Genomic DNA, 23,763 nt, shown 5'->3' with positions numbered 1-23,763 from the left:
CACTGGGTCATACACTGTCCTTTCACAGTCTGGGACAGTGGGTCACAAACTGTCCTTTCACACTCTGGGACAGTGGGTCACACGCTGTCCTTTCACACTCTGGGACAGTGGGTCACACACTGTCCTTTCACACTACACACTGTCCTTTCACACTCTGGGACACTGGGTCACACACTGTCCTTTCACACTCTGGGACAGTGGGTCACACACTGTCCTTTCACACTCTGGGACACTGGGTCACACATTGTCCTTTCACACTCTAGGACAGTGGGCCCCACACTGTCCTTTCACACTCTGGGACAGTGGGTCACACACTGTCCTTTCACACTACACACTGTCCTTTCACACTCTGGGACACTGGGTCACACACTGTCCTTTCACACTCTGGGACAGTGGGTCGCACACTGTCCTTTCACACTCTGGGACAGTGGGTCACACACTGTCCTTTCACACTCTGGGAAAGTGGGCCACACACTGTCCTTTCACACTCTGGGACAGTGGGTCACACACTGTCCTTTCACACTCTGGGACAGTGGGTCGCACACTGTCCTTTCACACTCTGGGACAGTGGGTCACACACTGTCCTTTCACACTCTGGGACAGTGGGTCACACACTATCCTTTCACACTCTGGGACATTGGGTCACACACTGTCCTTTCACACTCTGGGACAGTGGGTCACACACTGTCCTTTCACACTCTGGGACAGTGGGTCACACTCTGTCCTTTCTCACTCTGGGTCAGTGGGTCACACACTGTCCACACTCTGGGACAGTGGGTCACACAGTGTCCTTTCACACTCTGGGACAGTGGGTCACACACTGTCCTTTCACACTCTGGGACAGTGGGTCACACACTGTCCTTTCACACTCTGGGACAGTGGGTCACACACTGTCCTTTCTCACTCTGGGTCAGTGGGTCACACACTGACCTTTCACACTCTGGGACAGCGGGTCACACACTGTCCACACTCTGGGACAGTGGGTCACGCACTGTCCTTTCACACTCTGGGACAGCGGGTCACACACTGTCCACACTCTGGGACAGTGGGCCCCACACTGTCCTTTCACACTCTGGGACAGTGGGTCACGCACTGTCCTTTCACACTCTGGGACACTGGGTCACACACTGTCCATACTCTGGGACACTGGGTCACACACTGTCCACACTCTGGGACAGTGGGTCACACACTGTCCTTTCACACTCTGGGACACTGGGTCACACACTGTCCTTTCACACTCTGGGACAGTGGGACACACACTGTCCTTTCACACTCTGGGACAGTGGGCCCCACACTGTCCTTTCACACTCTGGGACAGTGGGTCACGCACTGTCCTTTCACACTCTGGGACACTGGGTCACACACTGTCCACACTCTGGGATACTGGGTCACACACTGTCCACACTCTGGGACAGTGGGTCACGCACTGTCCTTTCACACTCTGGGACAGTGGGTCACGCACTGTCCTTTCACACTCTGGGACACTGGGTCACACACTGTCCACACTCTGGGACATTGGGTCACACACTGTCGTTTCACACTCTGGGACAGTGGGTCACACACTGTCCACGCTCTGGGACAGTGGAATGGACACTAATGCTTTTGTTTGGGTGACAGGTTGTGATTAACCCGAATCATGAAGTATCTGAGAGTGACTTCACCAACAACGCCATGAAGTGTAACTGTAAATACGATGGACATCGAATTTGGATGCACAATTGTCACATAGGTAACCACCTCTCTCCAATCGTGTCTGCTATTGGCCTTCTGATTCCATTCAAAATTTAATCTGATTGGCCAAACACAGCTTCTGTTAACAAGGTGGGATCTTCAGCAGCTCATCCCTTTCTAGCTCATGCTAATATGCTGAATTTCACCAATCCCAGACAGCACACGGGGATGAAGCCATCCCCTGCAGTTGTCCCATCATCTCATGCTGGGATTTTCAAAATCCTACTCCACAATTGTGACTATCTGTGCTGAAATGGTCCGGATCATGTCTTCATGTTGATGAAGGCCCCGCCTTCTCAACCCTGTCCTCGCCCGAGGCGTGGTGATCCTCAGCTTAAATCACCACCAGTCAGCTCGACCCCTCGAAGGGGAAAGCAGCAAGTGGTCACCTGGGACTACGGAGACTTTAACTCAACTCTTCATTTGCAGGCAATGGATTTGACTATGCAGATGACCAGAGCGAAGAGCCACTCAGAATATCGAGGGTAATCCAAGTCCCTGAATTAGAAACAGGACATAGAGGCACTGGAGACGGTGCAAAATTGATTTGTTAGACCTGAGAGTTTACACCCACCAGGAAAGGGTGGACAGGCTAGAACTGCCTTCCCTAGAAAGGGGTGACATCCATTGCTGGGGATGATTGAGACCACGATAGAGTCAATGATAAGAATAGTGAAGAAAGAGAGGTTAGAGATGGATTGATATAGAGAGAGATTAGAGATGGATTGATACAGAGATTAGAGATGGATTGATACAGAGAGATTAGAGATGGATTGATATAGAGATTAGAGATGGATTGATACAGAGATTAGAGATGGATTGATACAGAGAGATTAGAGATGGATTGATACAGAGAGATTAGAGATGGATTGATAGAGAGATTAGATATGGATTGATATAGAGAGAACATAGAACATAGAACAATACAGCGCAGTACAGGCCCTTCGGCCCACGATGTTGCACCGAAACAAAAGCCATCTAACCTACACTATGCCATTATCATCCATATGCTTATCCAATAAACTTTAAATGCCCTCAATGTTGGCGAGTTCACTACTGTTGCAGGTAGGGCATTCCACGGCCTCACTACTCTTTGCGTAAAGAACCTACCTCTGACCTCTGTCCTATATCTATTACCCCTCAGTTTAAAGCTATGTCCCCTCGTGCCAGCCATTTCCATCCGCGGGAGAAGGCTCTCACTGTCCACCCTATCTAGCCCCCTGATCATTTTGTATGCCTCTATTAAGTCTCCTCTTAACCTTCTTCTCTCCAACGAAAACAACCTCAAGTCTATCAGCCTTTCCTCATAAGATTATCCCTCCATACCAGGCAACATCCTGGTAAATCTCCTCTGCACCCGCTCAAAAGCCTCCACGTCCTTCCTATAATGCGGTGACCAGAACTGTACGCAATACTCCAAATACGGCCGTACCAGAGTTTTGTACAGCTGCAACATGACCTCCTGACTCCGGAACTCAATCCCTCTACCAATAAAGGCCAACACTCCATAGGCCTTCTTCACAACCCTATCAACCTGGGTGGCAACTTTCAGGGATCTATGTACATGGACACCTAGATCCCTCTGCTCATCCACACTTCCAAGAACTTTACCATTAGCCAAATATTCCGCATTCCTGTTATTCCTTCCAAAGTGAATCACCTCACACTTCTCTACATTAAACTCCATTTGCCACCTCGCAGCCCAGCTCTGCAGCTTATTTATATCCCTCTGTCACCTGCTACATCCTTCCACACTATCGACAACACCACCGACTTTATTATCGTCTGCAAATTTACTCACCCACCCTTCTGCGCCCTCCTCTAGGTCATTGATAAAAATGACAAACAGCAACGGCCCCAGAACAGATCCTTGTGGTACGCCACTTGTAACTGAACTCCATTCTGAACATTTCCCATCAACCACCACCCTCTGTCTTCTTTCAGCTAGCCAATTTCTGATCCACATCTCTAAATCTCCCTCAATCCCCAGCCTCCGTATTTTCTGCAATAGCCTACCGTGGGGAACCTTATCAAACGCTTTACTGAAATCCATATACACCACATCAACTGCTCTACCCTCTTCTACCTGTTCAGTCACCTTCTCAAAGAACTCGATAAGGTTTGTGAGGCATGACCTACCCTTCACAAAGCCATGCTGACTATCCCTGATCATATTATTCCTATCTAGATGATGGTAAATCTTGTCTCTTATAATCCCCTCCAAGACTTTACCCACTACAGACGTGAGGCTCACCAGTCTATAGTTGCCGGGGTTGTCTCTGCTCCCCTTTTTGAACAAAGGGACCACATTTGCTATCCTCCAGTCCTCTGGCACTATTCCTGTAGCCAATGATGACATAACAATCAAAGCCAAAGGTCCAGCAATCTCTTCCCTGGCTTCCCAGAGAATCCTAGGATAAATCCCTTCAGGCCCCGGGGACTTATCTATTTTCAGCCTGTCCAGAATTGCCAACACCTCTTCCCTACGTACCTCAATGCCATCTATTCTAATAGCCTGGGTCTCAGCATTCTCCTCCACAACATTATCTTTTTCCAGAGTGAATACTGACGAAAAATATTCATTTAGTATCTCTCCTATCTCTTCAGACTCCACGCACAACTTCCCATCCCTGTCCTTGACTGGTCCTACTCTTTCCCTAGTCATTCGCTTATTCCTGACATACCTATAGAAATGTTTTGGGTTTTCCTTGATCCTACATGCCAAATACTTCTCATGTCCCCTCCTTGCTCGTCTTAGCTCTCTCTTTAGATCCTTCCTCGCTACCTTGTAACTATCCATCGCTCCAACTGAAACTTCACACCTCATCTTCACATAGGCCTACTTCTTCTTCTTAACAAGAGATTCCACTTCTTTGGTAAACCACGGTTCCCTCGCTCTATGCCTTCCTCCCTGCCTGACCGGTACATACTTATCAAGAACACGCAGTAGCTGATCCTTGAACAAGCTCCACTTATCCAGTGTGCCCAACACTTGCAGCCTACTTCTCCACCTTATCCCCCCCAAGTCACGTCTAATGGCATAATCGCCCTTCCCCCAGCTATAACTCTTGCCCTGCGGTGTATACTTATCCCTTTCCATCATTAACGTAAACGTCACCGAATTGTGGTCACTGTCCCCAAAGTGCTCTCCTACCTCCAAATCCAACACCTGGCCTGGTTCATTACCCAAAACCAAATCCAACGTGGCCTCGCCTCTTGTTGGCCTGTCAACATATTGTGTCAGGAAACCCTCCTGCACACACTGTACAAAAAGCGACCCATCTAATGTACTCGAACTATATCTTTTCCAGTCAATATTTGGAAAGTTAAAGTCTCCCATAATAACTACCCTTTTACTTTCGCTCTTATCCAGGATCATCCTCGCCATCCTTTCCTCTACATCCCTCAAACTATTTGGAGGCCTATAGAAAACTCCCAACAGGGTGACCTCTCCTTTCCTGTTTCTAACCTCAGCCCATACTACCTCGGAAGAGGAGTCCCCATCTAGCATCCTCTCCGCCACCGTAATACTGCTCTTGACTAGCAGCGCCACGCTCCCCCTCTTTTGCCTCCTTCTCTGAGCTGACTAAAACACTTAAACCCCGGAACCTGCAACATCCATTGCTGTCCCTGCTCTATCCATGTCTCCAAAATGGCCACAACATCGAAGTCCCAGGTACCAACCCATGCTGCCAGTTCCCCTACCTTATTTCGTATACTCCTGGCATTGAAATAGACACACTTCAAACCACCTACCTGAACACTGGCCCCCTCCTGCGACGTCAAATCTGTGCTCCTGACCTCTATACTCTCATTCTCCCTTACCCTAAAACTACAATCCAGGTTCCCATGCCCCTGCTGCATTAGTTTAAACCCCCCCAAAGAGCACTAACAAATCTCCCCCCCAGGATATTTGTGCCCCTCAGGTTCAGATGTAGACCATCCTGTCTGTAGAGGTCCCACCTTCCCCAGAAAGAGCCCCAGTTATCCAGAAATCTGAATCCCTCCCGCCTGCACCATCCCTGTAGCCACGTGTTTAATAGCTCTCTCTCCCAATTCCTCATCTCACTATCACGTGGCACGGGCAACAACCCAGAGATAACAACTCTGTTTGTTCTAGTTCTGAGCTTCCATCCTAGCTCCCTGAAAGCCTGCCTGACATCCTTGTCCCCTTTCCTACCTATGTCGTTAGTGCCAATGTGGACCACGACTTGGGGCTGCTCCCCCACCCCCTTAAGGACCCAGAAAACACGATCCGAGACAGAGAGATTAGACATGGATTGATATAGAGATTAGAGATGGATTGATATAGAGATTAGAGATGGATTGATAGAGAGATTAGAGATGGATTGATACAGAGAGAGATTAGAGATGGATTGATATAGAGATTAGAGATGGATTGATATAGAGATTAGAGATGGATTGATAATGTGTGGGATTAGAGATGGATTGATATAGAGATTAGAGATGGATTGATATAGAGATTAGAGATGGATTGATATAGAGTGGGATTAGAGATGGATTGATATAGAGATTAGAGATGGATTGATATAGAGATTAGAGATGGAGTTATATAGAGATTAGAGATGGATTGATATAGAGATTAGAGATGGATTGATACAGAGAGATTAGAGATGGATTGATATAGAGATTAGAGATGGATTGATATAGAGATTAGAGATGGATTGATACAGAGAGAGATTAGAGATGGATTGATATAGAGAGAGATGGGTTGATATAGAGATTAGAGATGGATTGATATAGAGATTAGAGATGGATTGATACAGAGAGATTAGAGATGGATTGATATAGAGATTAGAGATGGATTGCTATAGAGATTAGAGATGGATTGATACAGAGAGAGATTAGAGATGGATTGATATAGAGAGAGATTAGAGATGGATTGATATAGAGATTAGAGATGGATTAATATAGAGATTAGAGATGGATTGATATAGAGATTAGAGATGGATTGATACAGAGAGAGGTTAGATATAGATTGATAAGAGAGATTAGATATGGATTGATATATAGAGAAATTAGAGATGGATTGATATAGAGAGAGATTAGAGATGGATTGATATAGAGATTAGAGATGGATTGATATAGAGATTAGAGATGGATTGATACAGAGATTAGAGATGGATTGATACAGAGAGAGATTAGAGATGGATTGATATGGAGACTAGATATGGATTGATATAGAGATTACAGATGGATTGATATAGAGATTCAAGATGGATTGATACAGAGATTACAGATGGATTGATACAGAGAGAGATTAGAGATGGATTGATATGGAGATTAGAGATGGATTGCTATAGGGAGAGATTAGAATTGGATTGATACAGAGATTAGAGATGGATTGATACAGAGAGAGATTAGAGATGGATTGATATAGAGATTAGAGATGGATTAATATAGAGAGAGATTAGAGATGGATTGATACAGAGAGAGATTAGAGATGGATTAATATAGAGATTAGAGATGGATTGATACAGAGATTAGAGATGGATTGATACAGAGAGGGATTAGAGATGGATTGATATGGAGATTAGAGATGGATTGATATAGGGAGAGATTAGAGATGGATTGATACAGAGATTAGAGATGGATTGATACAGAGAGAGATTAGAGATGGATTGATATAGAGATTAGAGATGGATTGATATAGAGAGAGATTAGAGATGGATTGATACAGAGAGAGATTAGAGATGGATTGATATAGAGATTAGAGATGGATTGATATAGAGATTAGAGATGGATTGATATAGAGATTAGAGATGGATTGATATAGAGAGAGATTAGAGATGGATTGATATAGAGATTAGAGATGGATTGATATAGAGATTAGAGATGGATTGATATAGAGATTAGAGATGGATTGATATAGAGATTAGAGATGGATTGATATAGAGATTAGAGATGGATTGATACAGAGAGAGTTTAGAGAAGGATTGATATAGAGATTAGAGATGGATTGATATAGAGATTAGAGATGGGTTGATATGGAGATTAGAGATGGATTGATACAGAGAGATTAGAGATGGATTGATACAGAGATTAGAGATGGATTGATACAGAGAGAGATTAGAGATGGATTGATATAGAGATTAGAGATGGATTGATATAGAGTGGGATCAGAGATGGATTGATATAGAGATTAGAGATGGATTGATGTAGAGATTAGAGATGGATTTATATAGAGATTAGAGATGGATTGATATAGAGATTAGAGATGGATTGATACAGAGAGATTAGAGATGGATTGATATAGAGATTAGAGATGGATTGATATAGAGATTAGAGATGGATTGATATAGAGAGAGATTAGAGATGGATTGATATAGAGATTAGAGATGGATTAATATAGAGATTAGAGATGGATTGATATAGAGATTAGAGATGGATTGATACAGAGAGAGGTTAGATATAGATTGATAAGAGAGATTAGATATGGATTGATATATAGAGAAATTAGAGATGGATTGATATAGAGAGAGATTAGAGATGGATTGATATAGAGATTAGAGATGGATTGATATAGAGATTAGAGATGGATTGATACAGAGATTAGAGATGGATTGATACAGAGAGAGATTAGAGATGGATTGATATGGAGACTAGAGATGGATTGATATAGAGATTAGAGATGGATTGATATAGAGATTCAAGATGGATTGATACAGAGATTACAGATGGATTGATACAGAGAGAGATTAGAGATGGATTGATATGGAGATTAGAGATGGATTGCTATAGGGAGAGATTAGAGATGGATTGATACAGAGATTAGAGATGGATTGATACAGAGAGAGATTAGAGATGGATTGATATAGAGATTAGAGATGGATTGATATAGAGAGAGATTAGAGATGGATTGATACAGAGAGAGATTAGAGATGGATTGATATAGAGATTAGAGATGGATTGATACAGAGATTAGAGATGGATTGATACAGAGAGGGATTAGAGATGGATTGATATGGAGATTAGAGATGGATTGATATAGGGAGAGATTAGAGATGGATTGATACAGAGAGAGATTAGAGATGGATTGATATAGAGATTAGAGATGGATTGATATAGAGAGATTAGAGATGGATTGATACAGAGAGAGATTAGAGATGGATTGATATAGAGATTAGAGATGGATTGATATAGAGATTAGAGATGGATTGATATAGAGATTAGAGATGGATTGATATAGAGAGAGATTAGAGATGGATTGATATAGAGATTAGAGATGGATTGATATAGAGATTAGAGATGGATTGATATAGAGATTAGAGATGGATTGATATAGAGATTAGAGATGGATTGATATAGAGATTAGAGATGGATTGATATAGAGATTAGAGATGGATTGATACAGAGAGAGATTAGAGAAGGATTGATATAGAGATTAGAGATGGATTGATATAGAGATTAGAGATGGGTTGATATGGAGATTAGAGATGGATTGATACAGAGAGATTAGAGATGGATTGATACAGAGATTAGAGATGGATTGATACAGAGAGAGATTAGAGATGGATTGATATAGAGATTAGAGATGGATTGATATAGAGTGGGATCAGAGATGGATTGATATAGAGATTAGAGATGGATTGATGTAGAGATTAGAGATGGATTGATACAGAGAGATTAGAGATGGATTGATATAGAGATTAGAGATGGATTGATATAGAGATTAGAGATGGATTGATACAGAGAGAGATTAGAGATGAATTGATATAGAGAGAGATGGATTGATATAGAGATTAGAGATGGATTGATATAGAGATTAGAGATGGATTGATACAGAGAGATTAGAGATGGATTGATATAGAGATTAGAGATGGATTGATATAGAGATTAGAGATGGATTGATACAGAGAGAGATTAGAGATGGATTGATATAGAGAGAGATTAGAGATGGATTGATATAGAGATTAGAGATAGATTGATATAGAGATTAGAGATGGATTGATATAGAGATTCGAGATGGATTGATACAGAGAGAGATTAGATATGGATTGATAAGGGAGATTAGATATGGATTGATATATAGAGAAATTAGAGATGGATTGATATAGAGAGAGATTAGAGATGGATTGATATAGAGATTAGAGATGGATTGATATAGAGATTAGAGATGGATTGATACAGAGATTAGAGATGGATTGATACAGAGATTAGAGATGGATTGATATGGAGACTAGAGATGGATTGATATAGAGATTAGAGATGGATTGATATAGAGATTCAAGATGGATTGATACAGAGATTAGAGATGGATTGATACAGAGAGAGATTAGAGATGGATTGATATGGAGATTAGAGATGGATTGCTATAGGGAGAGATTAGAGATGGATTGATACAGAGATTAGAGATGGATTGATACAGAGAGAGATTAGAGATGGATTGATATAGAGATTAGAGATGGATTGATATAGAGAGAGATTAGAGATGGATTGATACAGAGAGAGATTAGAGATGGATTGATATAGAGATTAGAGATGGATTGATACATAGATTAGAGATGGATTGATACAGAGAGGGATTAGAGATGGATTGATATGGAGATTAGAGATGGATTGATATAGGGAGAGATTAGAGATGGATTGATAAGGGAGATTAGATATGGATTGATATATAGAGAAATTAGAGATGGATTGATATAGAGAGAGATTAGAGATGGATTGATATAGAGATTAGAGATGGATTGATATAGAGATTAGAGATGGATTGATACAGAGATTAGAGATGGATTGATACAGAGATTAGAGATGGATTGATATGGAGACTAGAGATGGATTGATATAGAGATTAGAGATGGATTGATATAGAGATTCAAGATGGATTGATACAGAGATTAGAGATGGATTGATACAGAGAGAGATTAGAGATGGATTGATATGGAGATTAGAGATGGATTGCTATAGGGAGAGATTAGAGATGGATTGATACAGAGATTAGAGATGGATTGATACAGAGAGAGATTAGAGATGGATTGATATAGAGATTAGAGATGGATTGATATAGAGAGAGATTAGAGATGGATTGATACAGAGAGAGATTAGAGATGGATTGATATAGAGATTAGAGATGGATTGATACAGAGATTAGAGATGGATTGATACAGAGAGGGATTAGAGATGGATTGATATGGAGATTAGAGATGGATTGATATAGGGAGAGATTAGAGATGGATTGATACAGAGATTAGAGATGGATTGATACAGAGAGAGATTAGAGATGGATTGATATAGAGATTAGAGATGGATTGATATAGAGAGAGATTAGAGATGGATTGATACAGAGAGAGATTAGAGATGGATTGATATAGAGATTAGAGATGGATTGATATAGAGATTAGAGATGGATTGATATAGAGATTAGAGATGGATTGATATAGAGAGAGATTAGAGATGGATTGATATAGAGATTAGAGATGGATTGATATAGAGATTAGAGATGGATTGATATAGAGATTAGAGATGGATTGATATAGAGATTAGAGATGGATTGATATAGAGATTAGAGATGGATTGATATAGAGATTAGAGATGGATTGATACAGAGAGAGATTAGAGAAGGATTGATATAGAGATTAGAGATGGATTGATATAGAGATTAGAGATGGGTTGATATGGAGATTAGAGATGGATTGATACAGAGAGATTAGAGATGGATTGATACAGAGATTAGAGATGGATTGATACAGAGAGAGATTAGAGATGGATTGATATAGAGATTAGAGATGGATTGATACAGAGATTTGAGATGGATTGATACAGAGAGAGATTTGAGATGGATTGATATAGAGAGAGATTAGAGATGGATTGATATAGAGAGAGATTAGAGATGGATTGATATAGAGTGGGATTAGAGATGGATTGATGTAGAGATTAGAGATGGATTGATATAGAGATTAGAGATGGATTGATATAGAGAGAGATTAGAGATGGATTGATATAAAGATTAGAGATGGATTGATATAGAGTGGGATTAGAGATGGATTGATATAGAGATTAGAGATGGATTGATATAGAGATTAGAGATGGATTGATATAGAGAGAGATTAGAGATGGATTGATATAGAGATTAGAGATGGATTGATATAGAGATCAGAGATGGATTGATATAGAGATTAGAGATGGATTGATACAGAGAGATTAGAGATGGATTGATACAGAGATTAGAGATGGATTGATACAGAGAGAGATTAGAGATGGATTGATATAGAGTGGGATTAGAGATGGATTGATATAGAGATTAGAGATGGATTGATATGGAGATCAGAGATGGATTGATATAGAGATTAGAGATGGATTGATATAGAGAGAGATTATAGATGGATTGATGAAATGAAAATGAAATGAAAATGAAATGAAAATCGCTTATTGTCACAAGTAGGCTTCAATGAAGTTACTGTGAAAAGCCCCTAGTCGCCACATTCCGGCGCCTGTTCGGGAAGGCTGTTACGGATTGATATAGAGTTCAGAGATGCATTGATATAGAGATTAGAGATGGATTGATATAGAGATTAGAGATGGATTGATGTAGAGATTAGAGATGGATTGATATGGAGATTAGAGATGGATTGATATAGAGATTAGAGATGGATTGATACAGAGAGAGATTAGAGATGGATTGATACAGAGATTAGAGATGGATTGATATAGAGATTAGTGATGGATTGATATAGAGATTAGAGATGGATTGATACAGAGAGATTAGAGATGGATTGATATAGAGATTAGAGATGGATTGATATAGAGATCAGAGATGGATTGATATAGAGAGAGATTATAGATGGATTGATAGAGAGATTAGAGATGGATTGATACAGAGAGAGACTAGAGATGGATTGATATAGAGATTAGAGATGGATTGATCTAGAGATCAGAGATGGATTGGTACAGAGATTAGAGATGGATTGATATAGAGAGAGATCAGAGATGGATTGATATAGAGATTAGAGATGGATTGATATAGAGATTAGAGATGGATTGATACAGAGAGAGATTAGAGATGGATTGATACAGAGAGAGATTAGAGATGGATTGATATAGAGATTAGAGATGGATTGATATAGAGATCAGAGATGGATTGATATAGAGATTAGAGATGGATTGATACAGAGATTAGAGATGGATTGATATAGAGATTAGAGATGGATTGATATAGAGTGGGATTATAGATGGATTGATATGGAGATTAGAGATGGATTGATATAGGGAGAGATTAGAGATGGATTGATATAGAGATTAGAGATGGATTGATATAGGGAGAGATTAGAGATGGATTGATATAGAGATTAGAGATGGATTGATATAGAGATTAGAGATGGATTGATATAGAGATTAGAGATGGATTGATATAGAGATTAGAGATGGATTGATATAGAGATTAGAGATGGATTTATATAGAGATTAGAGATGGATTGATATAGAGATTAGAGATGGATTGATATAGAGATTAGAGATGGATTGATATAGAGATTAGAGATGGATTGATACAGAGAGAGATTAGAGATGGATTGATATAGAGATTAGAGATGGATTGATATAGAGATTAGAGATGGATTGATACAGAGAGATTAGAGATGGATTGATATAGAGATTAGAGATGGATTGATATAGAGATTAGAGATGGATTGATATAGAGATCAGAGATGGATTGATATAGAGAGAGATTATAGATGTATTGATAGAGAGATTAGAGATGGATTGATATAGAGATTAGAGATGGATTGATACATAGAGAGACTAGAGATGGATTGATATAGAGATTAGTGATGGATTGATATAGAGAGAGATCAGAGATGGATTGATATAGAGATTAGAGATGGATTGATATAGAGATTAGAGATGGATTGATACAGAGAGAGATTAGAGATGGATTGATACAGAGAGAGATTAGAGATGGATTGATATAGAGATTAGAGATGGATTGATATAGAGATCAGAGATGGATTGATATAGAGAGAGATTATAGATGGATTGATAGAGAGATTAGAGATGGATTGATACAGAGAGAGACTAGAGATGGATTGATATAGAGATTAGAGATGGTTTGATATAGAGATCAGAGATGGATTGATACAGAGATTAGAGATGGATTGATATAGAGAGAGATCAGAGATGGATTGATATCGAGATTAGAGATGGATTGATATCGAGATTAGAGATGGATTGATACAGAGAGAGATTAGAGATGGATTGATACAGAGAGAGATTAGAGATGGATTGATATAGAGATTAGAGATGGATTGATATAGAGATCAGAGATGGATTGATATAGAGATTAGAGATGGATTGATATAGAGATTAGAGATGGATTGATATATTGGACGCCAAATTGTTGGCAAAGGTACTGGCATCGAGGATAGAGGACTGTGTCCCGGGGTTGGTGCACGAAGACCAGACAGGGTTCGTAAAAGGGAGACAACTGAATGTTAACGTGCGACGACTATTAGGGGTGATAATGATGCCCCCAGTGGAGGAGGAGGCAGAGATAGTGGCGGCAATGGACGCAGAGAAGGCATTTGATAGGGTGGAGTGGGAGTATTTATGGGAAGTGTTAAGGAGGTTTGGGTTTGGGAACGGGTTTATTAGCTGGGTTAGACTTCTTTATGGGGCTCCAACGGCAAGCGTAGTTATAGGTCGACATAGATCGGAGTATTTCCGACTATATAGGGGAACAAGACAGGGATGCCCGCTGTCTCCATTGTTGTTCGCGTTGGCAATTGAACCTCTGGCCATGGCGTTGAGAGACTCCAGGAAATGGAGAGGGGTGATTAGAGGGGGAGAAGAACACCGAGTCTCGTTATATGCGGATGACCTATTGTTATACGTGTCGGACCCAGCGGGGGGAATGATAGAGGTTATGCGAATTTTGAGGGGGTTCGGGGATTTCTCGGGGTATAGGCTAAACATGGGGAAGAGTGAATTATTTGTGATACATCCAGGGGACCAGAGTAGAGAGATAGAAGGCTTGCCTCTAAGGAAAGTGGAAAGAAACTTCCGATACCTGGGGATTCAGATCGCTAGGAGCTGGGGAACCTTGCACAGACTTAATCTGACACGGTTGGTAGAACAAATGGAGGAGGACTTCAAGAGGTGGGACATGCAGCCTCTACCGCTGGCGGGCAGGGTGCAAGCAATTAAGATGATGGTCCTCCCGAGGTTCTTATTTGTATTTCAATGTCTCCCTATACAAATCACTAAGACCTTTTTTAATAAAATAGACAGGAGCATCACGAGCTTCGTGTGGGCAGGGAAAGTTCCGAGAGTAAGGAGGGGGTTCCTTCAGCGTAGTAGGGACAGAGGAGGATTGGCACTACCGAACTTGGGCGATTACTATTGGGCCGCCAATGTGGCAATGATACGTAAATGGATGATGGAGGGTGAGGGAGCGGCGTGGGAAAGACTGGAGAGAAAGTCCTGTAAAGGGACGAGTTTAGAGGCGCTGGTGACGGCGCCGCTACCGATCTCACCTAAAAAGTTTACCACGAACCCGGTGGTGGCGGCAACATTGAATATCTGGGGACAGTGGAGGCGACAGAGAGGGGTGCGGGGAGCCCTGGTGGGGTCCCCAATCAGGAACAACCATAGGTTCGCCCCAGGAAGAATGGATGGAGGATTTCAGAGCTGGTTCCAGTTGGGAATTAGGAGGGTGGGAGATTTATTTATAGATGGGACTTTTGCGAGCTTGGGAGCATTGGAGGAAAAGTATAAGTTGCCCCGGGGAAATTTCTTGAGATATATGCAGGTGAGGGCATTTACTAGACAACAGGTGAGGGAATTTCCGTTGCTCCCGACACAGGGGATACAGGACAGGGTGCTTTCAGGGGTGTGGGTCGGAGAGGGCAAGGTGTCAGAGATTTACCGAGAGATGAGGGAAGAGGGGGAGGAGTCGGTGGGCGAACTAAAAGGAAAGTGGGAAGAAGAACTAGGGGAGGAGATAGAGGAGGGTATGTGGGCTGATGCCCTAAGCAGGGTAAATTCCTCTTCCTCATGCGCCAGGCTTAGCCTGATTCAATTTAAGGTGCTACATAGAGCACACATAACGGGAGCAAGATTGAGCAGGTTCTTTGGAGTGGAGGACAAATGTGGGAGGTGTGGCGGGAGCCCGGCAAACCACGCACATATGTTTTGGGCATGCCCGGCACTGGAAGGGTATTGGAAGGGAGTGACGGGAGTGATTTCGCGGGTGGTGAAGGCCCGGGTCAAACCAGGCTGGGGGTTAGCTCTATTTGGAGTTGCGGAAGAGCCGGGAGTGCAGGAGGCGAAAGAGGCCGACGTTGTGGCCTTTGCGTCCCTAGTAGCCCGGCGCAGGATCCTACTCATGTGGAAGGAGGCGAAACCCCCCGGACTGGAGGCCTGGGTAAATGATATGGCGGGGTTCATTAAACTGGAGCAGATAAAGTTTGCCCTGAGAGGATCGGCTCAAGGGTTCACCAGGCGGTGGCAGCCATTTCTCGACTACCTAGGGGAACGTTAGAGGGAAGACAGATGACCAGCAGCAGCAACCCAGGGGGAGGGGGGGGGGGGGGGGGGAGGGGGGGGGTTTAGTTTAGGTCAAAGATAAAGGGGTTTTGTTACTTGTGTATTGTTTAAAATTTCTGTATTATTGTTGCGTTTGCTTTGTAAGAGGGGAAAAATTGTTGTTTGGGAAAAAAATTTCAATAAAACATTTATAAAAAAGAGATGGATTGATATAGAGATTAGAGATGGATTGATACAGAGAGATTAGAGATGGATTGATATAGGGATTAGAGATGGATTGATATAGAGATTAGAGATGGATTGATATAGAGATCAAAGATGGATTGATATGGAGAGAGATTATAGATGGATTGATAGAGAGATTAGAGATGGATTGATACAGAGAGAGACGAGAGATGGATTGATATAGAGATTAGAGATGGATTGATATAGAGATCAGAGATGGATTGATACAGAGAGAGTTTAGAGATGGATTGATATAGAGATTAGAGACGGATTGATATAGAGATTAGAGATGGATTGATATAGAGATTAGAGATGGATTGATATAGAGAGAGATCAGAGATGGATTGATATAGAGATTAGAGACGGATTGATATAGAGATTAGAGATGGATAGATATCGAAATTCGAGATGGATTGATACAGAGAGAGATTAGAGATGGATTGATATAGAGATTAGAGATATATTGATATAGAGATTAGACATGGATTGATATAGAGATTAGAGATGGATTGATATTGAGAGAGATTAGAGATGGATTGATATAGAGATTAGAGATGGATTGATACAGAGAGATTAGAGATGGATTGATATAGAGATTAGAGATGGATTGATATAGAGATCAGAGATGGATTGATATAGAGAGAGATTATAGATGGATTGATAGAGAGATTAGAGATTGATTGATACAGAGAGAGACTAGAGATGGATTGATATAGAGATTAGAGATGGATTGATATAGAGATCAGAGATGGATTGGTGCAGAGATTAGAGATGGATTGATATAGAGAGAGATCAGAGATGGATTGATATAGAGATTAGAGATGGATTGATATAGAGATTAGAGATGGATTGATACAGAGAGAGATTAGAGATGGATTGATACAGAGAGAGATTAGAGATGGATTGATATAGAGATTAGAGATGGATTGATATAGAGATCAGAGATGGATTGATATAGAGATTAGAGATGGATTGATACAGAGATTAGAGATGGATTGATATAGAGATTAGAGATGGGTTGATATAGAGTGGGATTATAGATGGATTGATATGGAGATTAGAGATGGATTGATATAGGGAGAGATTAGAGATGGATTGATATAGAGATTAGAGATGGATTGATATAGGGAGAGATTAGAGATGGATTGATATAGAGATGAGAGATGGATTGATATAGAGATTAGAGATGGATTGATATAGAGATTAGAGGTGGATTGATATAGAGATTAGAGATGGATTTATATAGAGATTAGAGATGGATTGATATAGAGATTAGAGATGGATTGATATAGAGATTAGAGATGGATTGATATAGAGATTAGAGATGGATTGATACAGAGAGAGATTAGAGATGGATTGATATAGAGATTAGAGATGGATTGATATAGAGATTAGAGATGGATTGATACAGAGAGATTAGAGATGGATTGATATAGAGATTAGAGATGGATTGATATAGAGATTAGAGATGGATTGATATAGAGATCAGAGATGGATTGATATAGAGAGAGATTATAGATGGATTGATAGAGAGATTAGAGATGGATTGATATAGAGATTAGAGATGGATTGATACAGAGAGAGACTAGAGATGGATTGATATAGAGATTAGAGATGGATTGATATAGAGATCAGAGCTGGATTGATACAGAGATTAGAGATGGATTGATATAGAGAGAGATCAGAGATGGATTGATATAGAGATTAGAGATGGATTGATATAGAGATTAGAGATGGATTGATACAGAGAGAGATTAGAGATGGATTGATACAGAGAGAGATTAGAGATGGATTGATATAGAGATTAGAGATGGATTGATATAGAGATCAGAGATGGATTGATATAGAGATTAGAGATGGATTGATATAGAGAGATTAGAGATGGATTGATATAGAGATTAGAGATGGATTGATATAGAGATTAGAGATGGATTGATATAGAGATTAGAGATGGATTGATACAGAGAGATTAGAGATGGATTGATATAGAGATTAGAGATGGATTGATACAGAGAGAGATTAGATATGGATTGATATAGAGATTAGAGATGGATTGATATAGAGATTAGAGATGGATTGAGAGATTAGAGATGAATTGATATTGAGAGAGATTAGAGATGGATTGATATAGGGATTAGAGATGAATTGATATTGAGAGAGATTAGAGATGGATTGATATAGAGATTAGAGATGGATTGATATTGAGAGAGATTAGAGATGGATTGATATAGAGATTAGAGATGGATTGATATAGAGATTAGAGATGGATTGATATAGAGATTAGAGATGAATTGATATTGAGAGAGATTAGAGATGGAATTATATAGAGATTAGAGATGGATTGATATTGAGAGAGATTAGAGATGGATTGATATAGAGATTAGAGATGGATTGATATAGAGATTAGAGATGGATTGATATAGAGATTAGAGATGGATTGATATAGAGATTAGAGATGGATTGATATAGAGATTAGAGATGGATTGATATAGAGAGATTAGAGATGGATTCATATTGTGTGGGATTAGAGATGGATTGATATAGAGATCAGAGATGGATTGATACAGAGATTAGAGATGGATTGATATAGAGATTAGAGATGGATTGATATAGAGATTAGAGATGGATTGATGTAGAGATTAGAGATGGATTGATATAGAGTGGGATTAGAGATGGATTGATATAGAGATTAGAGATGGATTGATATAGAGATTAGAGATGGATTGATACAGAGATTAGAGATGGATTGATATAGAGATTAGAGATGGATTGATATAGAGATCAGAGATGGATTGATATAGAGAGAGTTTAGAGATGGATTGATATAGAGATTAGAGATGGATTGATATAGAGAGAGGGATTAGAGATGGTTTGAGATAGAGATTAGAGATGGATTGATATAGAGATTAGAGATGGATTGATATAGAGAGAGACCCTCAAGGGTCATAATCTCCGGATTACTGCCCGAGCCACGTGCAAATTGGCATAGGGAGGCAAGAATAAGGGAAGTTAACACGTGGCTGAAAGAGTGGTGTGGGAATGAGGGGTTCCTTTTCATGGGACACTGGCATCAGTTTTGGGACAGGGGGACCTATACCGTTGGGACGGTCTCCACCTGAACCGAGCTGGGACCAGAGTTCTGGCGAAAAGAGTAAATAGGGTGGTCAATAGGACTTTAAACTAAAGATTGGGGGGAAGGGAAAGTCAGGGAACCAAGAGGTGAAGTAATCAGTGGGAAGCGTAGCTGCTTAGGAATACAAAAAAGCACGAAAAGACAAAACTCAGGAGAGGTTACGATAGTGCCCATCCCACAAAATATGACACAGTGTATGGAAAGGCTCAGTAAACCAAGGTACACCACACTAAGAAAACAAAAAGGGACGGTCAATAGAGAATTAAAGGTGCTATATTTAAATGCGCGCAGTGTACGGAACAAGGTAGATGAGCTTGTGGCCCAGATTGTGACTGGAAGGTATGATGTGGTAGGCATCACAGAGACATGGTTGCAGGGGGTTCAGGACTGGCATTTAAACATCCAGGGATTCACAACCTATCGAAAAGATAGAGAGGTGGGCAGAGGGGGCGAGGTTGCCTTGTTAATTAGGAATGAAATTAAATCAATAGCGCTAAACGACATAGGGTCAGATGATGTGGAGTCTGTATGGGTAGAGTTGAGGAACCACAAAGGCAAAAAACCCATAATGGGAGTTATGTACAGGCCTCCTAACAGTGGTCAGGACCAGGGGCACAAGATGCACCACGAAATAGAAAGTGCATGTCAGAAAGGCAAGGTCACAGTGATCATGGGGGACTTCAATATGCAGGTGGACTGGGTAAATAATGCTGCCAGTGGACCCAAGGAAAGGGAATTCATTGAATGTTTACAGGAGGGCTTTTTGGAACAGCTTGTGATGGAGCCCACGAGGGAACAGGCCATTCTGGACTTAGTGTTATGTAATGAGCCAGACTTGATTAAAGATCTTAAAGTAAGGGAACACTTAGGAGGCAGTGATCATAATATGGTAGAATTCAATCTCCAATTTGAAAGAAAGAAGGTAGAATCAGATGTAATGGTGTTACAGTTAAATAAAGGTAACTACAGGGGCATGAGGGAGGAACTGACGAAAATCGACTGGGAGCAGAGCCTAGTGGGAAAGACAGTAGAACAGCAATGGAGGAGTTTCTGGGAGTAATTGAGGACACAGTACAGAGGTTCATCCCAAAGAAAAGAAAGGTTATCAGAGGGGGGATTAGGCAGCCATGGCTGATGAAATTCAACGTGGGCAAATGCGAGGTCTTGCACTTTGGAAAAAAGAATAGAGGCATGGACTATTTTCTAAACGGTAACAAAATTCATAATGCTGAAGTGCAAAGGGACTTGGGAGTCCTAGTCCAGGATTCTCTAAAGGTAAACTTGCAGGTTGAGTCTGTAATTAAGAAAGCAAATGCAATGTTGTCATTTATCTCAAGAGGCTTGGAATATAAAGGGATGTATTTCTGATGCTTTATAAAGCATTAGTTAGGCCCCATTTAGACTACTGTGAGCAATTTTGGGCCCCACACCTCAGGAAGGACATACTGGCACTGGAGCGGGTCCAGCGGAGATTCACACAGATGATCCCAGGAATGGTAGGCCTAACATACGATGAACGTCTGAGGATCCTGGGATTATATTCATTGGAGTTTAGGAGGTTGAGGGGAGGTCTAATAGAAACTTACAAGATAATGAATGGCTTAGATAGGGTAGACGTAGGGAAGTTGTTTCCATTAGCAGGGGAGACTAGGACCCGGGGACACAGCCTTAGAATAAAAGGGAGTCACTTTAGAACAGAGATGAGGAGAAATTTCTTCAGCCAGAGAGTGGTGGGTCTGTGGAATTCATTGCCACAGAGGGCGGTGGAGGCCGGGATGTTGAGTGTCTTTAAGACAGAAGTTGATAAATCCTTGATTTCTCAAGGAATTAAGGGCTATGGAGATAGAGCGGGTAAATGGAGTTGAAATCAGCCATGATTGAATGGTGGAGTGGACTCGATGGGCCGAATGGCCTATGTCTTATGCAAACAGAGCAAGGGTTAAAAATAGCAGGGATTAAAAGAGTATGAGAGATTGGAGGACCTTCGCTGCTGAGATTGAAATCCTTGTAGGCAGTGATCTCTTCAGAATGCGAGGTGTTGCAAACCATTGGTGAGTTTGCATCCGTTAAGGACTACCATCCATTAGAACTCCCAGACTATTCATCTTCCTCTGGGGAATCGCCTTCACACAGAAGATTCAGGTCTGTGCAATTCTATCATGCTACCGCCAGATTGACGCTCAAGTTTACAGCAGGTTTTACATCCACTCTGCCGTTCAATTATTTGTCTGACCTCTGTGTGGAGATTCTGACTGCATCGTGAAGAGAGTTCTCAGACTGGGCTTTTCCCAGCCATTCAGACAGAGGATTAAACTGTTACAGACCTGGGGGGAGAACCTGAATCGCATCCTTTCAACCCAGTAGTTCCCCTCACAGGTCTGGCTACTACCTGCAGTCCTTTCAATAGGGGTGCCTTCCACAGGTCTGGCTACGAGACCCTTAAATCGCCTGGCAGAGAGAGAGCTGAGAGAGAGTTTCTTAAAGCTACTTCATACCTGAGTCTTTCACAGAACTGACAAAATGGAGCTTGCTTCTCCTGTTCCGGAGGTTTCTGAAAAGCTCCACCAATCTCAAACGAGGATTGGTCCAAGGCCCGGATTTCAAACAAATTGATTGCTGCTTACCAAGTCCATCAAGGTGACATCACAGGCTACGCCACAGAGCATACTGAATCAGAGGGGATCTTCCAGATCACTTCACGTAGCAGCTTGCAGTGGGGGCGGGTTTCAGTTCAAAACCAAAAGTCTGTGATTTTTAAAACCAGACAGCGGCAGAGGCATTAAACGAGAAACACGAAATAGATCAGGATTTCAACAAGTTCCTTACACCATAAACGTCAACTCTGCTCCTGTCTCCACTGAGCCTGCTGAGTATTCCCAGCTTTATCACTGGCTGAAAACGTATTATTTTTTATGTATTTGTGCAATCCCCTTTTTGGAAGTAGTTGTTGAATTTTTTTCCACTGCCAGGTCAGTCAGGGCACACGGAGAATACTGACCCATTGTGTGAAAATGAATTTCTTCCTCCGCCCTCTGGTCACATTAACAATCGCGATCTTTTCCGATTTCGCCCGCAGGTGATGCGTTCAGTGAAGAGGCAGAGAGGAAGTTTGAGAAATATCCTGGGCAGTTGAATAATCTCATTCCCTAAGCAGCGTCCCACCAGCAGCTCGCCAGGGAGTCAACACTTTCTACCTTCTCCGTGGTACCTGGACTGGAACGAGGGCTTGGCTCTCCGACAACAAACAAACCCTCTTCACCTGCCCCCCCCCCCCCCCCTCCAAACGCTGAACTCGAACCTTGAACATTGCCCACTGGGTTTGAGATGGACTTGCCACCCCCCGACACACACAGGCCAGGTAAGGGATTGCTGGAAATCTCTTTAAACAGGCGAGCAGAGTGACTGCTGGAGTGGAGCGAGGTACTGGGACACATCGACAGGACTCGCAGGAAAGCACTGTCGGTGTACCTGCACTGCAGGGGTTCAAGAAGGCTGCTCCTCACCACCTTCTCAATCTCTAGCCCAATTAGGGATGGCCGATAAATCCTGCCCTGGGCAATGATGCCCACATCCAGTTAATGGAGGAATATTGCCAGATTCCCCGTCCATCAACCTGTTACACACCCCGTCCATCGCCCTGTTACATACCTCGTCCCATCACCCTGTTACAAACCCCGTCCCATCACCCTGTTACACACCCCGTCCATCAACCTGTTACACACCCCGTCCATCAACCTGTTACACACCTCGTCCCATCACCCTGTTACACACCCCGTCCATCACCCTGTTACACACCCCGTCCATCACCCTGTTACACACCCCGTCCATCAACCTGTCACACACCCCGTCCATCACCCTGTTACACACCCCAACCATCGCCCTGTTACACACCCCGTCCATCGCCCTGTTACACACCCCATCCACCGCCCTGTTACACACCCCGTCCATCGCCCTGTTACACACCCCGTCCATCACCCTGTTACACACCCCGTCCATCAGCCTGTTACACACCCCGTCCATCAACCTGTTACACACCCCGTCCATCGCCCTGTTACACACCCCGTCCATCGCCCTGTTACACACTCCATCCATCACCCTGTTACACACCCCGTCCATCGCCCTGTTACACACCTCGTCCCATCACCCTGTTACACACCCCGTCCATCACCCTGTTA

General features: G+C 41.9%; 1 protein-coding gene across 2 annotated transcripts in view; it reads left to right on the top strand.

Annotated features, from left to right (window-relative positions):
* Positions 1–23,244, top strand: part of LOC140409347 (lysyl oxidase homolog 3B-like) — a 461,422-nt gene extending 438,178 nt beyond the window's left edge. Inside the window, exons 14-15 of one of the 2 annotated variants that reach the window (XM_072497763.1) lie at positions 1,618–1,729; positions 22,665–23,244. In XM_072497763.1, coding sequence (XP_072353864.1) covers positions 1,618–1,729; positions 22,665–22,738 — 186 coding nt within the window. In that variant the 3' untranslated portion in view covers positions 22,739–23,244. The remainder of the gene's footprint in view (positions 1–1,617; positions 1,730–22,664) is intronic. The other variant, XM_072497764.1, reaches the window with a different exon arrangement.
* The last annotated feature ends 519 nt before the right edge of the window (positions 23,245–23,763 follow it).

Source organism: Scyliorhinus torazame, chromosome 3 (assembly GCF_047496885.1).
Source record: "Scyliorhinus torazame isolate Kashiwa2021f chromosome 3, sScyTor2.1, whole genome shotgun sequence".
Taxonomy (NCBI): Eukaryota; Metazoa; Chordata; class Chondrichthyes; order Carcharhiniformes; family Scyliorhinidae; genus Scyliorhinus; species Scyliorhinus torazame.
The sequence above is the reverse complement of the archived record's forward strand: the minus strand, read 5'-3'. Positions and strand labels throughout refer to the sequence as shown.